The sequence below is a fragment of the Mus musculus genome, chromosome 3, assembly GCF_000001635.26.
Source record: "Mus musculus strain C57BL/6J chromosome 3, GRCm38.p6 C57BL/6J".
NCBI classification, from domain to species: Eukaryota; Metazoa; Chordata; class Mammalia; order Rodentia; family Muridae; genus Mus; species Mus musculus.
Genome location: NC_000069.6, coordinates 59,090,702 through 59,116,225, shown reverse-complemented (window position 1 = coordinate 59,116,225; position 25,524 = coordinate 59,090,702). Strand labels below are relative to the sequence as shown.

General features: G+C 41.7%; 3 protein-coding genes across 25 annotated transcripts in view; 2 read left to right on the top strand and 1 right to left on the bottom strand.

Annotated features, from left to right (window-relative positions):
• Positions 1 to 1,603, top strand: part of P2ry14 (purinergic receptor P2Y, G-protein coupled, 14) — a 38,870-nt gene extending 37,267 nt beyond the window's left edge. For 4 of the 8 annotated variants that reach the window (NM_001287120.1, NM_001287123.1, NM_001287122.1 and 1 more), the window contains exon 2: positions 1 to 1,603. This exon is cut by the window's left edge and continues 66 nt beyond it. In NM_001287120.1, coding sequence (NP_001274049.1) covers positions 189 to 1,205 — 1,017 coding nt within the window. In that variant the 5' untranslated portion in view covers positions 1 to 188 and the 3' untranslated portion in view covers positions 1,206 to 1,603. The other 4 variants (NM_001287119.1, NM_001287121.1, NM_001008497.2 and 1 more) reach the window with 2 other exon arrangements.
• Positions 1 to 25,524, bottom strand: part of Med12l (mediator complex subunit 12-like) — a 313,028-nt gene that overhangs the window by 202,221 nt on the left and 85,283 nt on the right. For 13 of the 16 annotated variants that reach the window (XR_003954333.1, XR_375531.4, XM_030252646.1 and 10 more), the window contains 3 exons: positions 24,605 to 24,819; positions 23,428 to 23,532; positions 22,531 to 22,707 (listed from right to left, as the gene is read on the bottom strand). Coding sequence is in view for 14 of the 16 variants with exons in the window: in XM_030252646.1 (XP_030108506.1) it covers positions 22,531 to 22,707; positions 23,428 to 23,532; positions 24,605 to 24,819 (497 nt within the window). In the remaining 2 variants the exon portion in view is untranslated. The remainder of the gene's footprint in view (positions 1 to 22,530; positions 22,708 to 23,427; positions 23,533 to 24,604; positions 24,820 to 25,524) is intronic. The other 3 variants (XM_006501588.4, XM_030252649.1, XM_030252648.1) reach the window with 1 other exon arrangement.
• Gpr171 (G protein-coupled receptor 171) lies at positions 14,405 to 19,778 on the top strand. Its single transcript, NM_173398.3, has 2 exons — positions 14,405 to 14,639; positions 17,789 to 19,778. The coding sequence occupies exon 2, from the start codon at positions 17,874 to 17,876 to the stop codon at positions 18,831 to 18,833; it is 960 nt and encodes a 319-aa protein (NP_775574.1). The 5' UTR covers positions 14,405 to 14,639; positions 17,789 to 17,873; the 3' UTR covers positions 18,834 to 19,778.

Below are 25,524 nucleotides of genomic sequence, written 5' to 3'. Positions count from 1 at the left end.
ACGGAGAAATAGAGATTAAAAACCCCAGAAGAGAGAAAGTAAATGATTCACAATCTTGATGGGTTTTGCCGTATTTATGTTCTTCCACTGTATTAGATACCAGTCACAAATGACTTAGAGGCCATAAACTGTGCTTTAAGTAACTAGCCTGCCTTTCTATCCAGATCTTTGCCTCCAGAGGTGAGAAGATGAACAACTCCACCACCACAGACCCTCCAAACCAGCCCTGCTCCTGGAACACCCTGATCACAAAGCAGATCATTCCCGTGTTGTACGGTATGGTCTTCATCACGGGGCTCCTCCTCAATGGGATATCAGGATGGATATTCTTTTATGTGCCCAGCTCCAAGAGTTTTATCATCTATCTCAAGAACATAGTGGTGGCTGACTTTCTCATGGGCCTGACTTTCCCTTTCAAAGTCCTTGGTGACTCAGGCCTCGGCCCCTGGCAGGTGAATGTGTTTGTGTGCAGGGTCTCTGCCGTCATCTTCTATGTTAATATGTACGTCAGCATCGTGTTCTTTGGGCTCATCAGCTTTGACAGGTACTATAAAATTGTGAAGCCCCTTCTGACGTCTATTGTGCAGTCGGTGAACTATAGCAAGCTGCTTTCTGTGCTCGTGTGGATGCTCATGCTTCTCCTTGCTGTCCCAAACATCATCCTGACAAACCAGGGTGTCAAGGAGGTCACGAAGATACAGTGCATGGAGCTCAAAAACGAGCTGGGGCGGAAGTGGCACAAGGCGTCTAACTATATCTTCGTGAGTATCTTCTGGGTCGTGTTTCTTCTGCTAATCGTCTTCTACACGGCCATCACGAGGAAGATCTTCAAGTCTCACCTCAAGTCCAGGAAGAATTCCACCTCCGTCAAGAGGAAGTCCAGCCGCAATATCTTCAGCATCGTGCTCGTTTTTGTCGTCTGCTTTGTGCCTTACCACATTGCCAGAATCCCCTACACAAAGAGTCAGACGGAAGGTCACTACAGCTGCCGGACGAAGGAGACCCTGCTCTATGCGAAAGAATTCACTCTGCTACTCTCGGCTGCCAATGTGTGTCTGGACCCCATTATTTATTTCTTCTTATGCCAGCCATTTAGAGAAGTCTTAAATAAGAAGTTACACATGTCACTCAAAGTCCAGAATGACCTAGAGGTTTCCAAAACCAAAAGGGAAAATGCGATTCATGAAAGCACAGATACTTTGTAAATTCCCATCCCCTTCCAAGTATTATCAGTCTTGTTACATGATAATTAAGATACATGAATAAAAAGCAGGCATATGATGATAAGTAACTTAGCTAGCAATATATCTAATAATATGTATGAAGTCCAAAAAGGTATAATAAAAATAAAATATAAGTTTCCATGCAAAATGGAAGTCTGTAGCACATCACATTTTTTTAGAAATCAAAGGAACAGAGAAGTGGCTTTGTGGGTGCTGGCGTATGAGTTACCAAAACCAAACTTCTCTTCTATTAACTGGCTTCTTAGAAGACACCCAGTCTTTCCGACCTTCCTCCTAAGCATTCTTCCAAGCAACACTCGTATCTATTTCATGCTTTGTACTATGCATGTGCCAATAAACAAGTTGTCTTCAAAACCATCAGGAATGTTGTTTTATTAATAATCAACGTGTGAAGAGCAGCTCCCGGTTTCCGCACAATGGGTCAGTACAGTAAGCTTAGTCACACACCACAATGCAAGAAAGGTGCTCACACAGAAATGGGAAACATCCAACTTGTCTCTGACTTGCCCGAATGAGTACTCCTATGCCGTAAGTCCTGTTCACACTTTCACCCAGATCTGACAGAAGGTCTTGGTGACTCAGCCCCTGTGTGTGTGTTTGGAGAAATGCATGTGGGGGATGGGAAGGGGGCTGTGTTTGTCATCCTTCATAGCTCGAATAGCCAGAGCACATCTCCTCACAGCAGGGGAAGAAAGGGACCAAGTAAGGCTTGGGTCACATGAGTTCTCTCTTCAACCTCTAACCTCTTTTCTCCACAATACAAATGAAACTTGTCCTTGAGAAAGCCACTCTCCCGTTAGGCCTCTATCACCACTATGCCAAAAGCAGAAAACTAACAGGAAAGCCAGAAGGTTTAGGAAACGACATATCAGGCAGATAAGGAGGCTGCAAACCACAGCTAAGAAACAAGTGGTGCATGCCAGAACTATAATTAGAGGCAGGAACAACTAGACATGATGGGGCAGTGTGCTGGCGGCGGCGGATTAACCTACCACTCTGCAGGCAACCCCAGTGTAGCTAAAGAGGCCATGGGAACATCTCATTTGGGCTTCTGTAGATGAGGCCATGACACAAAGTGACCACAGAAGCTCATATGTGGCAGAGAAGGCAACTTCAACACTGACAGGAAGACAAAAGTATGGAAGAGGACATTGATCTAAGAACCTATACCTTACCAAAAAGCAAGCCTCTTAGCATAGCGAATTATCTCCTCATTTTTATAAGAAATGTAAACTCACAGGGCTTTTTTTACATTGCTGGGCCTTAAGTCAAATCAATTACTGGTTGGTTACTCCCAGCAAGCTTTGTCCCCCACTGCACTAGAATATCTTTTTTTTTCCCCAAGACAGGGTTTCTCTGTGTAGCCCTGGCTGTTCTGGAACTCACTCTGTAGATCAGGCTGGCCTCGAACCCAGAAATCCACCTGCCTCTGCCTCCCAAGAGCTGGGATTAAAGACGTGCGCCACCACTGCCCGGCCAATCTTGCAGACATTACCCAGCTATAGGTAAAGGGTTTGTGGCTGCCTTGGTGCAGAGCACATTCCTATACCAAAGACACTGGTAATAGGGGTGAAGGCTCTATGTAGGCACCAACACAACCTCTCCATGTTTAATGGTTTGTGTAGGTGGAGTCTTCAGTGATGGAACATTTCAGTGTCTGATGGTTTGTATGGATACTGTCTTCAGCAATGGAACTTTGCTGTCAGCTTGTGGAGAAAAGCCTATAGTTTTGACAACAACCTGGGTCATTTTGGGATTCCTGTGCGGTCCCTTTGGCCAACAACTTGATAAGATGTAACCCAACCCCGGAACTGGAAGCTTCATTTGGTGACAAGAGATGCCCAGTTGGGAATCTGACTCTCCCATTATTTGGTGATTTCATTGAGATCATTTCCAACTATGTCTATGTTTTAGAAAGCTTCTACTATTTGCACACGACTCCTCAAACCCTCTTTCACTTTAGCTGTCTCTTGCCATACTCTCGTCCAGAAGCTCATCCGCCGTCCTACTCCCTCCTGGTCCTCCCACTCCATACTCCCCATCCATCCATATCTGTCTATTCTATTTCCCTTTACTAATGAGGTCCCTCTTCTACCTCCCCTCTGCGTGACTTAACAACTAATAGCTACCTATAAACAAATACATACCAGCTTTGTCTTTCTGTGTCTGGGATACTTCACCCGGTATGATTTTTTTTTCTACTTCATCCATTTGTCTGAAGATTTCATGTTGCCATTTTTTTTAACAGATGAGTGATACTCCGTCGTGTAAATTAAGTTAAGATACATCTGTAGCTAGAACATAATATATCAGAAGCCATCCTGCAACATCTAAATGCAGAAATCTAGGAAAAGGGTATTTTACTAGATTTTACTACAGCCTAGAAGAACTAAAACTCCCCAATCATTAAAAGCTCCCTGATTTCTATACCTGAATAAAGTTTCCATTTCTGTGCTTAACTGATCCAAGTACCTGTGTAAAGCACTTTAAGGTGTCTTGTGAAAGGAATACCTGTGGCCGAATCAAGAAATGGATCCCAGAGCATTTGCAATGATGTACACCAAAATAAGATAGGGACCACTGAGGGAGGTGAACCCAGAAGGTGTTTTATAAAACCTTCCTCGGGAGCAGTCACCTACTGCATTACCCCCTCAGAATCCATCCTCCTCTCTTAGCAACAGAAGGAAATATTTTCCGCACTTTCTATGTCCTGAGCCAGGCAGCTAGCAGAGGTGGATTAGCACTAGGTAACTCAGTAGCCAGTCTAGATCCACCAGGCACAAGTTGGGAGGTAGTGAGATTTAAACTCACCCAATAAAAGCAAAGCCCCAGGTTCACCCTCAAGAAACACTGTGGAAGTGGGTGCTATAAAGATGTAAACTTCCATTGTGCAAGAACTCCTATAAATCAAAGGTCACTCCACGCTAGACAGAAAAGAACTTATTCAAACCTAACCCTGGTTTTCCAGTGAATGCATATGTCAGACCCCATTAAAGCCACACCCACGAGGTTAGACACTAGTGTATGTCAACTAGTAAACTTGTTAAATGAACTTGTAACATCTAAGGTGGTGGTTCGCTATCAAAAGATCAGCCTTGAAAACATACATATAGGGAACAGTATAGGAACCCAGCAAGTTATATTGAAGACTATATATGTATATTCAAAAACATATAAGCATGCAGTAACAATTAGTGAAAAGACACCATGAATTTGAAGGAAGGATAGATAGCAGTGGCTCTCAGGCGTCCTAGTGCTGTGATCCTTTAATACACATGATACCTCATGTGTGGTGACCTCCAACTATAAAATTGCTTTTATAGCGACTTCACGAGATTATGTTCTTACATTGTTTATAAATATAAAGTGAGTGGTCACATAAATCACAAGTATCAAGTTAGCCCAAATTCCTTTTTGCTTCAGAGTGTAACTGAAATTTTAAACAACTCTCAGAGATGGAATTTGTCCCCCAGCCCCAATGTGCAAAGTAAAGGGGTAATGATAAGCTGGCAGTGGGGTGCACACCTTTAATACCAGCACTTGGGAGGCAGAGGCAGGTGGATTTCTGAATTCAAGGCCAGCCTGCTCTACAGAGTGAGTCCCAGGATAGCCAAGGGCACACAAAGAAACCCTGTTTGAAAAAAACAGAACAAAACCCAGACACACACACACACAGGGAGGGGGGAGGGAGGAAGGGAGAGGGAAAGAGGGAGAATGAGAACGAGAATATATAATAGATAATAGTGAAGGGCACAGGAAAAACGTCAGGATATCCAAACAGAGAAGTCTGACAGCTCTAGCTATGTCTTTGGGACACCCACACAGCTCTTGTTATAAAATATATTTCTGATTTTGTAAAGGGTATTGTTTCCTTAATTTCTTTCTCAGCCTATTTATCATATGTATAAAGGAGGGCTACTCATTCTTTTGAGTTAATTTTGTATTCATCCACTTTGCTGAAGGTGTTTATCAGCTTTAGGAGTTCTCTGGTAGAATTTTGGGAGTTGCTTATGTATACTCTCAGATCATCTGAAAACAGCAATTCTTTGACTTCTTCCTTTCTAATTTGTATCCCCTGGATCTCCTTTAGTTGCCTTACTATTCTATCTAGAACTTCGAGTACTATATTGAATAGATATGGAAAGAAGTGGGCAGTCTTGTCTTGTCCCTGATTTTAGTGGAATCACTTTAAGTTTCTCTCCATTGAGTTTGATGTTGGCTATTGGCTTTCTGTACATTGCTTTGATTATGTTTAGGTATATGCCTTATATTCTTGATCTAAGACTTTTAACATGAAGGGGTGTTGGATTTTATCAAAGAGGTTTCTTTAGTATCTAGTGAGATGCTCCTGTGATTTCTCTCTCAGTTTGTTTACATGGTGGATTATGTTGATGGAATATGAGGAGATTCAGGATCAGGTGTGGGGGTGATAGGAGAGTTGGCCAGAAAGCCATGAGAATAAATGGAAATCTGCAACTGGTGGGGAGGTGGGGGGAATCTCAAGGACATGGCAGAGACCTGGGATGGGGGAGATACCCAAGAATCATTGGGGGTGACCTTATCTATGCCTCAAAACATTGGGGATGTGGAACCTGAAGAGACCATCTCCTGTAGCCAGGCAGAAACCCCAGTGGGGCAATAGTGACACCAACCCACCCACAAAACTTTCAACCCAAAATTTATCCTGGATCAGGATATTAAGTGAATAAAAATATAAAAATAAATATGTAAATAAATAAATAAATCTGTAAATAGATAGATAGATACATACATGCATGCATATGGGACCATGAAAAGCAGCCTGTTTTCTGGTTGAGCTAGGTTTAAACCCCAGAGACCCAACAGATTAATCTGTAAGGGACGAAAGGTCCATTCGCCATGCTCCCAGACATAGGTCCTGACACAAGGCCCCAGCTCCACAATTCTGTGGCCATCAGTCACAGTCACTTAGGCTGTCTGGACTCCACCCCCACAGTTACCCAGCAACAGCCAGGTGTGCTCCGCCCCACAGTTACCTGGCAACAACAAGGTAGCCCAGCCCACTATAAAAGGGGCTGCTTGGCCCCTCCTCTCTTTCTTAAGCTCTTACCTCTTTTACTCTCACCTCTTACCCTCCTTCTACCCCTCCCTTTCCCCCTCCCTCCATGGTCATCCTCTGTTGCTGCCTTCTCCTCCTCCTTCTCCTCCTCCTCCTTTTCTTTCTTTCTTTCTTTCTTTTTCTTCTTCTTCTTCTTCTTCTTCTTCTTCTTCTTCTTCTTCTTCTTCTTCTTCTTCTTCTTCTTCTTCTTCTTCTTCCTCCTCCTCCTCCTCCTCCTCCTCCTCCTCCTCCTCCTCCTCCTCCTCCTCCTCCTCCTCCTCCTCCTTCTCTCTCTCTCTCTCTCTCTCTGTCTCTCTCTCTCTCTCTCTCTCTCTCTGTCTCTCTCTCTCTCATTCTACTTTTCTACAGAAAAGCTCTAAAATCATGGTCCGTCTCTGCTCATTGAGACTCTCCACTCATTGAGACTCTCTGTGCTAGAGCATTAGAATAGGCCTTCCCCTAAAAACCCGCATCTAATCTCCTGCAGGAAGGCTTCCCAGCACTTCCAGCTGCCAGACTAGACCAAGGACTCTCGTCCTTACAGGAACCACCCAGCACCTTCTCCCTCTGCCCCTTCTCCCTTAGGCAACCCAGGGCTGACAAAGCCACCCCCAGGGTCCCCACTTTGTTCTCAGCTCTTCTGTGACATCCAGCAGCATCTGGGATGTCCAAGACTGAGAACCTGTCATCTTTGGCCTCAGTGCGGCCCAGATACCTCAGAGCTGACTCTTCCATGGTATTCAGCAGTCTGTGGTGCCAGAGAGTCAAAACTAAGACTGTGCCTTCCCCACACCCTAGTGTGGGATCCAGTGGCCTAACACGGCCCTGACACCAGTCCCAAGATGGTTCTGTGGATTCCTGAGGCAGTCTCCCCAAGCTCTGGTAGAACATGGGTCTCTCCCACCCCTTTATTTCCCCACATCCAGCACCCCAACACATGCATACATACATACATACATACATACATACATACATACATACATACATTATTCATTTCTGGTAAAGAAAGTTAAAGAAAAAGGCTTTAAGATGTGAAAGGATTTTAAATGGTAGTTTCGTCCTAGAAGAGTTTTCAAATGGAAATAAAGAGCAGTAAAACAAAACCAGAAAAACTGAGCATGGTATAGAAGGTCCAAGCGGCAAGAAGACTCATAGGCAGAATGTAACCAAGGCAGGCATGTGATTACGTTCTGTTGCCATTAGCATTCACTATGGTTTCTCTTGAAGTTGGGCTCCTGTTTAGATGCTTATTTCCTGTCACACACTCCAGACATGAGGAGGCAGCAGCTCACCATTTCTTTACAGAGTAGGAGACTATTGCTTTAGTGATTTTTATACCTATACATGAGAAAGGCCCTATTTCTTATAACTCCACTGAGAGGAGATTTTCAGTGTTCTGATTCCCCACAATTATGCAAATATGTCCGCTTAAGGATCATCTCTTCAGCCCAGGGTTCCTCTGAATAGCAGATTGTTATCTGTATGGAAAAGTCATTCTTCCTGAGGTTAATGCGGAAGCCTGCCCCTGCCCCCCAGCATAGCTGTAGCCATTTTATTCTATGCCCACCAGCTATTTCATATTGCTGTTGTAACGGACACAGAAAAATAACTTGACTCAGACCAGAGTCATGCTGACCACATATCTTGTTATGTTCTGTATGTTATGAGGTTTGTTAATCTTAAGACATTCCATAGCCATAAGCTTTATATAGGACCCATCAAATTAAAGGTCAATATTAACTCTTAGGTCTAAAATAGCTTGAGCCAGGGCCGACCACTGGGCAGCATTTCCAGCACCTGTGTATGAGCTCATTGTGGCTTTGCTGTTTTTGTTTGTTTGTTTTAAAGCAGCAAGTATTCTTTTTTTAAAAGATTTATTTATTATTATACATAAGTACACTGTAGCTGACTTCAGACACACCAGAAGAGGGGGTGTCAGATCTCATTACGGGTGATTATGAGCCACCATGTGGTTGCTGGGATTTGAACTCAGGACCTTTGGATGAGCAGTCAGTGCTCTTACCCCCTGAGCCAACTCACCAGCCCCGGTTTTGCTGTTTTAGCCTTTACAAGCTGGCCCCGAGAAAGGTCCAGAGCACAGTTTTGAGCTGTTGCCCTACTCAATCAGTTTTGGGGTGTGAATTCAATAAACCATTCCTGTTTAACTGAGATTGGCCAACAGTTACAGATACCAATTGGACCGATCCTTGTGTCTCTCTTCTCTTTCCCTTGACCCTTTGGACTATCTCTGTTGTAGAGAATGCTAAAAGGCGCGTTGTGCTTGCAGAGCCTAGCAGGCCTGTCCTCTGAGAGGCTCTACCAGCAACTGGCTGAGACTGATGCTGATACTCACAGCCAACCATTGGACTGAGCTCCAGGCCCCCTATGGAAGAGTTAGGGGACAGCAACCCCACAGGAAGGCCAATAGTCTCAACTAACCTGAACCCCTGGAAGGTCCCAGGGACTAAGCCACCAACCAAAGAGCATACACAGGCTGGTCTGAGGCCCCCCAGTACATATGTAGCAGAGGACTTCCTTGTCTGGCCTCAGTAGGAGAGGATGTGCCTAATCCTGTAGACATTTGATGCCCCAGGGAAGGGGGATGCATGGGGGTGGTGGGTGCACCCTCTCAGAGAGGATGGGGCCAAGAACTCTGGGAGGGGGAACTGGGGGGGGACGACAACATTTGTGATGTAAATAACTAAAATAATTTATTTAAAGAAAAGCTGAAAGATCCTGTTGCTGTAGAGAGCACTACTTGAGATACAAGACTTGCAGCGATCCTGCTAGTAACTGAGCTGGAAGCCTCCTTTCCTAAGATTGGCTCTCATCTCCCCAGAGGACGTAATTCATAATCCTTCCTAGCTGTAAAATGCACAAAACACAGCAATGACTGGAGTAGCAACATATCCACAATGGTGTAATGTTGGTACTTCTATCTTGGAGATAAACAATCGTTGAAACTTAAGGTGCTCTCAATGGGAAGGATTTCATGCCTGCTATTATAAATCTGACCAACAACTACCCATGTCTGGAAAGGTCATACAAACTAAATGGAAAACTACTATCATTTCCCTAAACAATTAGAATTTCTAACAGCATTCTAAACGCATACCCCTAAACCCACAGATAAGTATAGTTCCTAGCCTTCCATTACAGAAGCTATTTGCTAATTCACTTATTTATTTATATTTGCTTGCCCATCCATTTATTGCAACAGATGGAGACTACTGCACAGATCCACAGCTGGTCAAAATGCAAAGAATAAGGACTGATACATCTGCAGTGAACACCTTGGAAGAGCGGGGCAAAAGGAATATAGGAGCCACAGGACCAGGAGACCTGCTGCTAGATTGTATCACCTAGACATGACTGGGGAAATGCACCTACGAACTCTAAACAGTATGGTTGTTTGCATAAAACCAACATAATTGGCGCTGTCAGCTGACACTCAAGTGTAGTCAAGGGAACCCCATAAAGCCCCACCCCTAAATGAAGAGCTACAGGTCCAATGGCCTCTGAGAGGGAGAATCAATTTCTCCCAGGAACACGCTCCCATAGAAGTTGTCCAATCCCAAGTGGTTAGATATAGACATGTGCACACTCCAGCAAGGCCAGACTCAATAGCTTGTATATACATATGTAAACAATTTAAAAATAAGAGGTTGTGACTTTGAAAGGAAAAGAAGACATAAGAGGAATTGGGAAAGGAACAGAAATGGTGCAGATAGAGGATTCACAAATTTCCCCCAAATATTATTTTTTAATTAAAAAAAATACTATTATCTGCCAATTGTGTTGACTAATTTTTTAATGATAGTGGAATGGACCACAAAATATTTCCTAACTTTGTAGGGCAAATCAGCATATATAAAAATATACATGAAGTAGCTGAAATATCATCTTTACAAGTGTTGCCATGATAACTTTACCCTATTTCTTCCGACTTGGGCTTCTGAGATCGTGGGTTAGTGATGACATGAACTTCCTGGAACAATACCAGAATACAATCTGAAAAAAATTATCCTTAATGAGATAGAAGGAGCTCCTGCCAACTAAAATGAAACTTGTGCAGTAAAACACTTAATATTCAGAGGTCTAGAGGGGATGTGGGTAGGTACCAAGAAGGGAAAAACTCAAAGAGGGAGGTAGGCATACAGGTACATATACATATACATATACATATACATATACATATACATATACATATACATATACATATACATATATATATATAAACAGAGAGGACAGGAAGGACTAGAGACATGTAACACTAAGGATGCTTTTTAAAAAGCCACAGGAAACAATCTTATATCTAATTAAAAATGCATACGTGTGTGTGTGTATGTGTGTGTGTGTGTGTGTGTGTGTGTGTGTGTGTGTGTATTTACATACACACACATATAGCATACACATACAGTATTTAGGGTGATAATGCTCTCCCCAGGAGCCATGGACTATCTAACAAAAACTCCAGGGTCAGGCAAGGGAGACCTCCCCTCTAGCTGTTTGTTAGAGGGAAAGAAATGCCCAAACGATATAGGTGATTGCCTTTGCCCTGGGTTGTGTCCTAGAACTTGAACATAAGACCCTATAACTGGAGACACCACACTTAAGAAACAGGTTGCAGCAACTGAGCTGGGCCTGACCTGGAAGCCCCCTTCCTGGGTTGCTGAAGAATCCTAAGATGCTAAGCAAGCTGCCAAGGGAAAACACAATCAGCAGGCTTATGCTACTGCGATGCCTACAAACCACAGCTTGGCCAGCAGGGCAAAACACGCTCGGGGTGAAGTGGTCGCACTCGTATCCTAGAGAAGTTTAAACAAAGCTTTCTAGCGGGATTTAAAGCTAACTCTAGAGGAGGAAATCGTGGTGCATGGTATTATAGACCTAGGCGATTGTGCCTTGGTGGTGAGGCCATGGACTCCAGAGGAGAACCTACTATGACTGCTACTTTCATAAAGCAGTATAATCCCTACCTTTATGATAAATACTCCTCCTTATCTCCAGAGATGAATGCCATACTCATCCCCCATCCAAGAAGCTTCTTTTCGCAGTGGAGAGAGGGGGAGAGAGAGAGACCTTATCAAAGAAATCCACAATTGGTCAAAATTCACAGAGTTAACAGACTGTGGAGTGGGCAGCCCCAGTTTACACGTCTATGACACAACCACAACGCTAAGGCCCAGGGAGCAGCAGCTCAGAAAAGGAGGTGGAGAGATGATAAGCACCAGAGGCCCAGGACATCTGCTGGGGGATGGTGTCCTTGACATATGACAAGGAAGCTGTACTCACAGTGACACCACTAGTTGCCATATCAGTGTGGCTGGGGAAAATCTCACCAGTCCCCCCCCAACAGATAAAGAAATACCGGCCATTGGTGACTGCTTCAGGAGGAAATCTTGGTGTTCCCAGGGGGTGAGCTTCCTGACAAATTCTAATCCAAAGCAATCGGCTTTAAAATGTACATTTACAAGCAACACCAGATGGATTCAGGGGGCTAAGCTGATGATACACGTGTGTGTCAAATAATTATTAAAGACAAAGGCATGAATTACAGATGCATGGGAACACAGGAGGAGTTACAACAGGGAGATTGGGGGGGGGGGAGTTCAGATGATATAGATACAGTGCCCATGCATGAAATACTCAAAAATTAAGAATTTTTTAAGTAAAAGGGCAATGGAGGAAAAAGTATTCTTCCAACAACCCAGCTGTGAGAACGTATCCTCTAGATGAGAATGCAGGTTAACCAGTAATCCCAAACTCACAGTGCTGAGGCAGGAGGATCTGAAGCTTAAAGCCAGCTGGGCTGTATAATGAGACCATGTCTCAAAACAAAACAAAACAAACAAACAAAAAAGAAAACAAAATTTAGTTTTACTATAACCAAGTCAGCTCCTGACAGGCACGGTGACACATACCTGCGATCTTAGCAGTGGGGAGGCTCATGTAGGAGGATTCCTGTCAGTCTGAGACCACCGTGGGTTTATATGGCAAGATCCTATCTCATAAACACACACACACACAAAAACCAAACAGATGAGTTATCACTGCCCTAGAAATGAAGGTGCAGGGATAGAAAAAGATTCAGGGCACTTCAGCTCGCTCACATCTGACAACCCACACGTAAATGGTGGTCCTCCCTCGAGTTGTAACAACACTTAGCTGCTTGCAGGCTTTGTTCATCTAAACCTAAAGGGAAGAAGCAAGGAAGCCAATAGATAAAAGCCTGCTCAAAATAAAGTGAAAGATTAAAAAGCTTATCCCAAACGAAGTAAAACCTCACCAGAAACATCCTCTCCCCATTCTCCTTCGTATCACACTAAGTCTATTCATCAACCAACTTGCAACCAACTCCACCCCTAAATTCTCTTTCTCTCTAATGGACACACACTTTATTTCATGCAAATGTCTCTCCTACAGAGGCCACAGTGTGGCAGTTACAAATTAAGTATGTGCCAGCATAGTATCACTCTTCAAAATCTGTTTGGGCTAGAAGGTCATATTCACTTTCATAAAAGCCAGTCTTGCCCTTACCTACCATCAAGGCTTTGATCTCTGGTAACTCCGAAAGGAAAGGGGCAGTGGGTAGTGGGAATCCAGTCTTACCAATGAAAGATAAATAAAAAAAACAAAACAAAATCAATCACTAATGAGGCAAAACTTCTTCTTCAGACTAGCAAGCTGTCAGGCATGCTACTTCAGAGCTGGGCTCCATTTAAACACCACTTAAATTGTTTTTATTGTAGGAGAATAATCATGTGATATAAGGTACAAGTTGCTAAATAAATGCCCCAACTTATCAAGCTGTTTATGTCAAGACGAGAAATACTTTCTGATTGTTTTCAGTCTCATAACATGGAAAGCAGGTGACATGTGTTCCTTAACACTTAGAAGTGTAATATTAGGATTATGTGTATGTGAGTGTGAATATGTGTGTGTCATGGTACACAAGTGCCAGTCAAAGGCCAAGTTCATACAGTGAGTCTCTCCTCTCGCTCCCCACGCTCTAGGGATTGAATTTGGTTTATCAGACTTGTATGGCAAGTGCTCTAACCTGCTGTGCCACCTCCCCGGATTACATGTAGCATATCTGTGAAGGAAAATCTCTAATCACCTGTACAGTCACATTTATGTGGTTCATGTAAACGCAGAAATAAAGCTTAAATCCATAAACCAAGAAAGGGAACAGCGGTTATCTCTCTGTTCTTCTAACGGTGTTCTTTTATTTTATTTCAAGATTTTGTTTCTAAACTGGAGCTGTCAAGCTGGCTCAACGGATTGAAACGTGCTGGCCACCATGCCTGACAACTTGAGTATAACCCTGTATGGTGGAAGGGGAACCGATTCCTCAGTGCTGTCATATGAACTCCACAAACACGCTCTGACACACATGTACCTCACATGCATACATACAAAATAATAAATGTAGAAAAATGTTTTTCTATCATGAACAACAAAAAGGTAACTATACCATACCAGACTCTATACGGTGTTAATTTCCAGATGGCCTCACAAGATAGCCTAGACTGGTTTTACATTCACCATGGAGCCCAGGCTGCCTCAGATTTGTGGCTATCACCCTGACTCAGCCTCCCAAATGCTGGGGCTACAGGTGTCTGCCAGCCACAATGTGGTTGTGTTATTTTTCAATCAACAAATACCTTAAATAAATACAAGCTGCAACAATATTACTTAATAATTGTACCTCTGAAGTACTGATATCAGTAACTAAAAAACTATCTGCTTAGGTACCTTACTGTCTTTAATTCATAAACTCAATACCAGTTTCAAGAGTTTAACACTATTTTTTTAAAAAACTATTATGAAACAGAACAGTATGTGGTACTTTTACTTTAAAAAAAAAAAAGATACATGAGGCAAGACGTTATCATGGATAATTTAAAATTCTTTTTCCTAAAACAGTAACTGACAAATTTGAGTTACTTAGACAGATGAAATTGTTTTCTTACAAAAACTTCCTCAGGAGACTTTCATACAGTTTAGACCATTTGCAAACCACAGTTTCATCTACGTCAATCTCTAGCATTTTAAAACCACACAAGAAGGAAAGGAAATTCTTAGTTCAGCAGGCGACCCTGCAAAATGGAACTGCTGTCACTGTGGGTAACTAAATAGCTCCTGATTCTCTGAAGACCTGGACCTGGGCCTACTCAGGCCAGAGAAGACAGCCAGGACCCAGGCCTTCTCAGGCCAGAGACGACACAGCCAGGTACAACCTGGACCCAGGCCTGCTTAGGCCAGAAAAGACAGCCAGGACCCTGGCCTTCTCAGGCCAGAGAAGACACAGCCAGGTACGTCCTTTTCAATGAGCTCATTCCATTTTTTTTCCTCATAGAAACCAATGTCAGGATTTTCAGTGTTGCAAGAGAAAGAGTCAAAAGTCCCAAGGCTTTGGAGTGGTAGGGCAACCACTATTAAACAAACTGTAATTAGATCTGATCTGTGGGCTTCTAACAGCACTTCCTGCTTTCTTTGGTCTCATCTGTCTTTTAAAAACTACAGTTCAAATTAGACTAATAACTCAGGCAAGGGTAACGAGCTACTGTTTTCTAGCTAGATTGATGATAAGCAAGGCCATGTTATATCTCCCCAGTAGATCTTAACCAGACTTTCCTCTACCAGTCCGACATTAGCAAATTTCAAAACATGTCAAAAATGACTCCCATGGAAAACCTTCTAAGTTTTCATTTAGTTTAGTTAAGTTTTACACCCCAAGGAATAAGCAATCTATGAGAAAGGACCATAGAGATATTTAAAGTCTGTTCTTCATTTTGCTGGAGTACTGCCAAGCACACCTACTTTGTATGGATATTGTTGTCACAATGTTTATCAAGCTCTTAGATTTCAGATTTATGACAGAGAGCATGGGATGCTACTATAGTACAATTTTGCCTCTCATCAATATATGCAAGGTTTTGAGGAACTATTTTTCCTGGCGTTCTAGACACAATTTAATAAAAGCAAGTGCAGAGCACTCAAACTCTTCCGCATTACTGAATGAGTGGTTACACTGTAACCCACTGTAAGTTACTCCACTCTGCAACAGATGGTCAGTTCTAATTACAGAGAATGCCAATCTTGACAAGCTATTATAATATTTTTCTTTACTATAATCTGTACCAATAAAATGAGAGTTTGCCATATAATTATTCAGGCAATCCAGCACTCACAGAAACAAATAACTATTTTACTGACACTATATAACATCTGAAACGCCTATAAGGAAGTCAGAGAAGCCTGAAGTGGCATTCAGACATGAAGGGTCTCCTTCAGGCCCACAGGTCAATAGACAAGACTCAGAAAAACAGAGAAGGGTAAAGGCTACAGAAATCCAGAGCACTTTGCAGCCTCAATTGATTTGAGAACTGGTAAATAGTCATTGATAAAGAACATATCTAACATTAAAGTGCCACGCTTCTAAAATTCTACCACATGCTTAAGTGGACTGAAGATTAGAATAACCACCCAACAGGACACAAAAAAAAAATGTCTTTCTTTAAACAAAAATGTGTAGTCAACAAACATAAATGGTAAGTGCTTTACAATTTTCATTAAGGTTAGTACAGAATAACAATATCCGTGGACCCCAAGTACCCTGAGACTTCGGGGGGAAAGGGAAGAGCTTGTAACCTCTAATATACTTAAGTTCACACCTTGTATCACTTCAAGATAAACACAGCACGGCCATGAAACACATTCAGCCACTGAATGTGTAAATTAGGGGCGTAAGTAGACCTGAGTTCCATCCCAGCAGTCAGAAAGGAGAAAACTGACTCCACGAGCTGTCCACTGACCTCCACATGCACACAGAAGCACACTCGCAGCCATACAGCATGAACGTGCATGATAACAATACATAAAAATTTAAAGAGACATACAGTAAGTATTTTGAAAAGTTAAAGCTTAATAAGACTTCAGAAGCTGTTTGATTTAAGAAGGATTTTATGACTGCTGAGCCATTTCACTGTCAGCAAACTTTCAATGTCCTGGAACCCTGATAAAACATTAAAGCTTGAGAAGCCCAGATTCTATACTATCTGGTTTCTGGATTTTTCAGGAAATTCCATATAGATTTGCATTCTGTAAGTGGTATTTTTGACCCTGCCTTTAAAACAAAAGAGTATTGTTTAATATGAAAAGGGGTTGCCACATCAAGACGGACAGCACAAAGTACCACTGTGGCCCTACACATGGAGAGGGGTTGGAACAGGCCACTCCAGAGGGAGCATGGTTTAACTAGAGCTTACAAGCCAAGCTGGTGTGCTCCACCTGGAAGAACCATGATGAGATCTTATGGCCACGATCAGGTTCAATTATGGTGGTTCTCTACTGTCCAAGTTAGAAGGGGATTTTGTTTTGTTTTGTTTTGTTTTGTTTTGTTTTGTTTTGGATTGAAACAAGGTCTCAAGTATATACCAGGCTAACATTGCAATTTAGCAAAGAGTGATCTTAAACTAGTGTTTCTCCTGAGTGCTGGCATTACAAATGAGTTCCGCCAGGTCCAGTAAAGTTACATGTTTTAACACAGATGGAATTGACCCTTTTCTGGAAGACACTGTAACCAATAAATATAGGGTCATGTTCTTGAAGCTTTTAAAAGACACTTTCATAAAACTACTCAAAAGCACTTTCATAGAAATAGGTACAGCCATTATGTTCAACAAGTTTCTCTACTAGATGAATTTAAACAGTAAAAAGAAACACAAGAAAGTATTTTCATTAACACCCCAAGTATAATGTAACAAAAAATATTACATGGGTACTCAATATGAAATATGACAGTTAAATAGAATCTTTAATGTTCATTTATAGTGTTCACCAGACACGACAGCGGCCTTCACGGGTCTATAACATTATAAATTGTTACATGATGACAGAGGTCCCGGGCATCAATTCAGAACCAGGGTCTGACCCTTCAATTCTTTTCACTGAATAATATACTAACAAGATTCACAACAGAGGGCCCACGTCTAAGATAACGGCGTAAACCTTTCTGCACTTTGCTGTCTTTTCTTCCCTACCATCAGCCTAGGTTCTTGCAGCATAACGAACGAAGGCTATAAAAAGAAAAGCAGAAAGCCACGCTGAAATCTTTTTCAGACAAAACCACAGGACCTTCCTCTCTCCACTTCCTAGAACCTCTGGTCACTCACCTCCTCCGCAAAGAAATGTCTCCCTCAACCAGTAACAGAGAGCGACACAACGCAGACCGCAAGGTCAAAAACATCCCTTCCTAAAAGAACACTTCCATGGCATTTCCTGGAAGTCATAGGAGTCAGACAGTAGAGAACCTGACTTCTCATAATCTAGGATGCTCCCACTCCCCAGTGAAACTCTCCCTAAAGACAAGGAAGACGGTGATACTTTTGCGTATAAGTGATTCTAAGAAATATTTTCTGATTTTAGTTACTAACATCTTCCTTATGCTTTTTTTTAACAGAGCCTTGAGGGGTTTTTTTTTGTTTTGTTTTGGTTTTGTTGTTTTTTTTTTTTTTTAATTATTGAACTTGACCTTCTCCCTGAAGATGACAAACAGTTCAACGTTCTGTCCGGTTTACAGAGATCTGGAACCATTTACCTATTTTTTTTATTTAGTTTTCCTCATTGGAATTATTGGAAGTTGTTTTGCCACGTGGGCTTTTATACAGAAAACCACAAATCACAGATGTGTCAGCATATACTTAATTAATTTGCTTACAGCTGATTTCCTGCTCACCCTGGCATTACCAGTAAAAATCATTGTTGACTTGGGTGTGGCACCCTGGAAGCTAAGGATATTCCACTGCCAAGTGACAGCCTGCCTCATCTACATCAATATGTACTTATCTATTATCTTCTTAGCCTTTGTCAGCATCGATCGCTGTCTTCAGTTAATACACAGCTGCAAGATATACCGAATACAAGAACCTGGGTTTGCCAAAATGATATCAGCTGTCGTGTGGCTCATGGTCCTGCTGATCATGGTGCCGAACATGGTGATTCCCATCAAGGACATCAAAGAAAAGTCAAATGTAGGTTGCATGGAGTTTAAAAAGGAGTTTGGAAGAAACTGGCATTTGCTAACAAACTTCATCTGTGTGGCAATATTTTTAAATTTCTCAGTCATCATTTTGATATCCAACTTCCTTGCAATCAGACAACTCTATAGAAATAGAGACAACACAAACTATCCAAGTGTGAAATCAGCTCTGCTCCACATTCTCTTGGTGACAGCTAGTTACATCATATGCTTTGTTCCCTACCACGCTGTCAGGATCCCATACACCCTCAGCCAGACAGAGGTCATATCTGATTGCTCAACTAGGATCGCACTCTTCAAAGCCAAAGAGGCCACACTGCTGCTGGCGGTGTCTAATTTGTGTTTTGATCCAATCCTGTACTATCATCTGTCAAAAGCCTTTCGACTAAAGGTCACCGAGACTTTCGCCTCACCTAAAAAGAGCAAGCCTCTGGAAGAAAGATTGAGAAGTGAGAATGATGTGTAAAATGCAGGCTTTGCACGTTAGTCCTTCTTCCTGACTGGACCATAAAGCTGGTCACAGTTTTCAAAAATAAAAGAAGATGCTGAGATAGAAGAAGATGCTTAGGAATAAGAGCCACCAATAGCTAGCAAACGGGACTGGTTCATGCAGAAAGTCCTTTCTTCAATCCAAGCCAACCCTGCACTCTCACAGATGCTGACATTCTTTACCTAACAAAGCACATTGAACCAAGGTCAACTGGAATGATCAAAGTGGGGAGGACAGCCATGGCAAAGACTCAGAAATTCACTTCAATTTCTGGAACATTTACTTTCTGGATGAAAATATATCAAATAATCTACATCTAAGTTGCCAGGAAGCCCTTCAGCGATACCTTAAAGGTCTTCTGTGACCTAGAAAAATAAAAGCATCAAAATACCTGCATCATTTTTATTTATAACTATTGCCTTGAAAGGTATTAAATGCTCTCTATTCAACACTCCTATTTTTAATATCTAATTTTTGGTAACATAATAACAACTTTTTGTTATGAAAGGTTTACAGTAACCAGGACAGGAGGTCACACTGGTTAATTCCAGCACCCTGGGGGCTGAGGCAGAAAGATTATGAGTTTGAGGCTAGCTGGGGCTACAAAGTGAACTGCAGGCCACCCAGGTCTATAAAGTGAGACCTTATCCCTAATTAATTTTAAGAGGCGTTTGCAAATACATGGGAATTTTTTTTAACAATATAAGGAAGCTACTAAATTACTTTAACTACTGAAATTGTTTTGGAAGTAAAAAATCCACATCAAAAGTATAAAAAAAAATCAGCTTAAGAATCTTAAAATAGACACATGGACTCATACAGTAGGCCATTCTAGAAACATGGGTGACTCTCAGATCTAGAGACAAGGCCAACCAGAATGAATCTGCAGTACAAAGTACAAGTCACCCCATTGCTGACCAGATCTTCTCAACTGCCAGTAAATACACAGGTTTCGAGGAAGGGCCTTAAACAAAAGACTTACTAAAACAACAGGAAAAGTGGTTAACATGTGAGATTATGGACTTTGTGTTTGGGTTTAGTTCTCTGTTTTCTTTCTTTAAGACAAAATCTCCTATAGCACACTGTAGCCTTGAGCTCACTATATAGCCAAAAATAACCTCAAACTCCTGATCTTCCTCCTTCTACCTCCCAAGTTCTGGGATTATAGACATATGCTACAAAACCCAGCTCTTCTGTGTGTAATTTTAGTATTACAAATACCCATACAAAACAGTTAGAAATGGACCAGAGAGATGGCTCAACAGTTAAGAGCACTTGCTATTCTTGCAGAGGACCCAGGTTCGGTCTCTAGCACCCCCACATCAGGAGGCTCCCAACTGCTTTCAACTCCACTTACAGAAAGGATCCAACTGGGTTCCCACACCCTTGTCTCACTTCCGATGGCAACAGGCATGCACGTGGTACACATATATACAGGCAGGAACTCACATTCACACACATTAAATAAATAAATCTTTTTGTAAATAGTCCATTGCAATAGCTGTGGTGATGAGAGACAGTGATCCTGCAATGAATGTGGGAGCAAATGCCTGTAACACCAGCTGAGATAAAAGGGATACAAGCCAGACTGTTACACATACACACACACACACACACACACACACACACAGGAGGTGGAGAAGGAGAGAAGAATGAGGGAGAGAGAGAATATGAATGTGCCCCTGGACACCAAGAATATGTTACTTTTGTACTTGAAGAATGTGTTTCAAAGCCCTGTGTGTAAGTTCACAAATATATTTTTAGTCTGAAGTAAATAACTGAAAGAAGACCAATTGTCGCCTTTTTAAAAAGCAACTTTTAACAGTAGTTTCTAGAGAAAGTAACAGGAATGCCAATGAGATTGACAAGTCTGACAGGACAAATTCTCGCCAGGTTACAGGTTGGTAGGATACAGACACAATAAAACCTGTGCTTGTTGGTGGCCTAAATAAGGTATTTTCTGATGAGCAGATCAAAACAGGCAGAACACAGTATATGCATGGCTATTATTATTTTTGCTTAAGTATCCCTTCATCCTCTCCTTGGTCTCTAGTTACAATAAAAATTAGATCCTACAACTGTCAAGGGACATCATCAAGCTCTTTCCTCTAAGGAGGTGGGCACAGTCATGTGATCAAACCAACAGAAAAGCTGGTTGTTGGTACTTGTTGATGTTGTTCAGACCCCAGAAACACAGAGACGACAGACTGCGAACGCTGCTTACACAGACCAGCACATGCAACTCTCAATGTCTTCCAGCACTCACTGTTCAGGCTCTACCTCCCCTTTGGTCTCTTTATATTTGCTTGGTAAGCTTTGTGCTCTCCAGAGAGCTTCCTGGTATATAACAAAGCTACAAAGATTGTACAGAGTTCCTGGACCCATCTCCCTACTATTAAAAATGTCTCACATGACTATGCCACGGTATGTTTATTACAACTAAGAAGCTAATACTGCAGAATTAGTAATGAATAAACTCTGGGCTTTAAGGTTCCTTTATTTTACATTTCATATTTTAAAACAAACCCACGCATGTGTCAGAAACATCTGTGATACATAAGTTCAACCTCTCTGCTAACACAAATGAACTGCCAGATTATTCTGTTGTATTGAACACTGGTGACACAGAGAACCGTAAAAAAATATTCAGAGATAAACAAGAACGAATTTTGTAAAGCTTTGGCCTAGTTCATGGACACAAACAAAAAGGAGTCTGTAATTGGCATAAGACAAAAAAAAATATGGACTTTGTGAGTTTGAGTCATTTTGGAGGATGTTCCAAAATAACACTATATTTAGCTCTAACAAAATACTCAGCTTACTGACCAAAACTTCTAACGGTATCCAAAATATAGCATGCAGGAAACAGTTTACCTGGGAGTTAAAAATGTCCCAGCTTTTAGCCCAATGTTCATGACTAATATGTAAAAGATTATCATTTCTCTTTGGGATAAACACTTCCCTACGAAAGCCTTCAGCACTAAGTTTCCTGCCAGGCTTGCTTCCTGTGCTATCCCAGGTCTCAGCCCACCACACCCAAGTCTATCCCATCCCAACCCCACCCTCTGTCATCATCCAACCCACCTGTAGGTGACAATGACCCTTCTCTCCAATACTCCTTTGAGAATGGAGGGGACCCCGGATGTCGAAAGCTCGCCTTTTCGTGGGCACTGGGGTTCTCACCCAACTGCTTCACTGCCAGAAGAACTTGTGATTCATAAACAACCATCCTACCTTCCCTGTGCCCCCAAACTCTTACTCATTTGTTAAATGTCAAAAGTACCGACAGTCAAAACAGGGCAAGTAAAAACTAATCAGCAAATGACTTTCAAATTAAAGTAGAGAAAACATTTAGACATTACTTAGTGACTCAAATCCTTCTGATGAAAGGATATTAAGATAAGAAACTCTATTAAACCTATTAGTCACTAATATCACACCGTAACTTTTCACACTGTAGCTGTATACTGCCTGTACAATCCTGATTATAGCCTTCAAATGCAGCAAACGTCGTTTTCACATGTCATTATGTGTAAACAGAGGAGTGCAAGGATAATCAGACAACCATTCACTAATGAGCTTATAATAAGCACAGCGAGTGGATAATCTGACAGCCAATCACTGATGGCCTTATAAAATCATCATGGTACACACTGATGGAAACGTGTCTTACCAGAGGTATAGGAAAGTGGGTTGCATACTGCAGGTGTCGGAGGAGGTCGTAATTTGATGGGAAAATTAATTCTCTTGGTTTTTCTCTCTTTAGCAGTTTCTCACCATTGACTGACAGTCTTCTGCTCAAGGAAGGGTTGATGTTCTCACAGGATTCTCCAGGCATGGGAGAAAAAATCTATGTCATGTAAAACAAATGTTGAACATCATAAATAAAGGAAGCAACATCAAGCCACAGTGCCTCATATACCAGAGCTTCAAACAAAAGGCTCACAAAATAGCTGATGAAAAAGACAGGCAGAAATGTTATGAATGTCCACGAAATGAAATCATAAAAAAGAAAAATCTGCCACCATCACCCCCACCCCTTGAGAAAATGGGAAAATGAAAACCACATGGGAGGACTGGCCATGTAAGTGAATTTAAAAATGTTATCCTCAAAGGGTTACATTTCCTCCAAAAATACACGCTTAGCAATACTCAGTAAGATTAAGCCATAGACAAATGCTTTAAGATGTACAAACAATGCTTTGATAAATAGCAAGATTCGTGAAAAAACCCATTATACTGTCAGACAGTAGGAAAGTAAATTATCCATAAGGCTATTCTTTAGAAACTCAATGCATAGACTGCCACAGTGGAACGTCATTCCCACACTCCTTAGACAGCTGGATCCCAAAATAAAAGTGTCACAGCCAGTCAGCTAGGATGGGAGGGTAACACTTTACAGAGGAGGCAATACAACCCCACAGTGAGGATAACGTGACAACCACAGGTCACGGTGACAGGGACAGCACAAGTGTGAGTCATTCCAATACGGGAGGCAAGCAAGGACGAGAGGGCGACAGGCAGGGGTGGGAAGAGTTAACTGGGACGGAGAATCGAAGGTTGGACCTACTGGAAACTCAGAAGCAGGGTCACTTTTAAAGTCACTCTTGTCTACATCATCAAAGATGTGAGTGGCTCCTGAGCCGAGACCCAGGCGCGCCATGACACTGTGCTCCTAGGGATCACCAGAGGAAGAAAGCCATGTGTGAACGCCATAGTTCAAGACATGGAATCCGAAACACGGATGTTTTCAACATCCTGCCTTTTGCTACCCCTGTCTATTTTGCTTAAAGAATTTAAAGGAAACTCGAAGATGTGTATGGCTTTAAAGAATCACATTCTTTCCCCTGGAGTAAACAAAGCTTTAACTTTCATGGTGCTTTAAAGGAAGGGCAGAAAGATTCATAATTTACAACAAACTGGCCATGATTTATTTCACTGGGCTATTTCCAGTAATAATAATTAAAAACAAATCAAGAAGCCTAAAGATCTAAGAATAAAAAAGAAAATTGTGATGATTTAAAAAAAACAAATATAGCCATAACTTTAAACAAGTCCTGAGGGTATCTGTAAACTCATATTAAACAACCAAAATAAATCTGTATTTTGAGCCCCAACAGACTCTCAGCATTTTCCAGTTTCTTACCGTTCCCTAAATCTTTTTATCTTGAAATCTTAAATATCTGGAATAATGTCTACACTATCAGCACCTATCAGAAAATCACAGCCATAGCCACAGCATAAATTGCTGCAAAGAGCAATTCTACCCTGTTTTAGAAACGGAGCTAAGTATTGCCAAGAAAGTGTGTGTTATTAAGAATAAGGGCTTTCTCTTTATGAGTATATGGAGTGATATATGGAGATATGCCCCTTAAAACAATAGCCAAAGGAGTTTGATGTGAAAATAAGTGCACTTGTAAAGCACAGAATTAGAAGAAAATTGCACACTGCACACATCTAAAACCAAAAGCATAGCACCTTAATCTCATTAAAAAAAAAAAAAAAAAAAAAAAAAAAAAAAAAAAAACTTCAATCAGTCCTAACCTTTCATTAACTACACCACACAAAATTCTAGAACACATATTTTGCATGTCCTTTGTGAGTGGAAGGGAGATACATGTTGTAGAGAGAGAAATATCTAAAACCCAGTTGCCTTTCCATCCCTAAAATGCCCATCTGAAACTGACTCCCCCAGTGGAGTTTACTTGGCGGATGCGGTATGGCTATCGCTCTGGGGTTATATATACCTCCATCTTCATATCATGATCCTTGGAATAGTGTTCATCTGAATTCTCTCCTGCTGGCGACCGCAGCCCCGTGGAGGCAGTAACTGATAAGTCTCCTCGAGAGATGAGGGTGCACATATATGCATCATGGGAGAAGACATCGTGGCGGATAAACTCGCAGAAGAGCAGCACCAAGTTCACAAACTCTACCTTCTCGCATTCACTGTTGGGGTCCGCTAGGTGAGAAACAAATTAAATTAGAAATTCTCTGAATGGCCTAAATAAAGAAAGAAATAGTAAAAGAAAGAAAACTATTCAAGGACTAAGTACATTTTCACTACCTTTTCTATTTTTTAACTCAATATTTCTTTTTGAAAAGTACAAAAGATGACAGGGGTGAGAGAGAGAGAGACAGTAAAGTGAACTGGCTGGTTTTGTGTCAACCTGACCAGCCAGAGTCATCAGAAAGAAGTGTCAATTGAGAAAATGCCTCCATAAGTTCCCACTCTAAGACATTTTCTTAATTAGTGATCACCAGGAAAAGCCCCAGCCCATTATAGGTGGTGCCATCCCTAGGTTGGTCGTCCTGCGTTCTATAAGAAAGCAAGCTGAGCAAGCCATGTAAAGCAAGTTAGTAAGTGCTACCCCTCCATGGCTTCTGCATCAGCTCCTGCTTCCAGATCCCTGCCTTGCTTGAGTTCCTGCCTGACTTCATTTGGTGATGAAGAGCAATATAAGTCGATGAAGAGCAGTGTGTAAGCTGAATGAACCTTTTGCTCTCCAACCTACTTTTTGTTCATGGTGTTTTTAATCACAGCAACAGAAACCCTTACTGGGGGGCTGGAGACATGGCTCAATGGTTAAGAGCACTGACTGCTCTTCCAAAGGTTCTGAGTTCAAATCCCAGCAACCACATGGTGACTTGCAACCATCTGTAATGA

Coding starts and splice junctions, on each gene's coding strand:
- Gpr171 (NM_173398.3), top strand. CDS start 17,874: ATGACAAACAGTTCAACGTTCTGTCCGGTTTACAGAGATCTGGAACCA.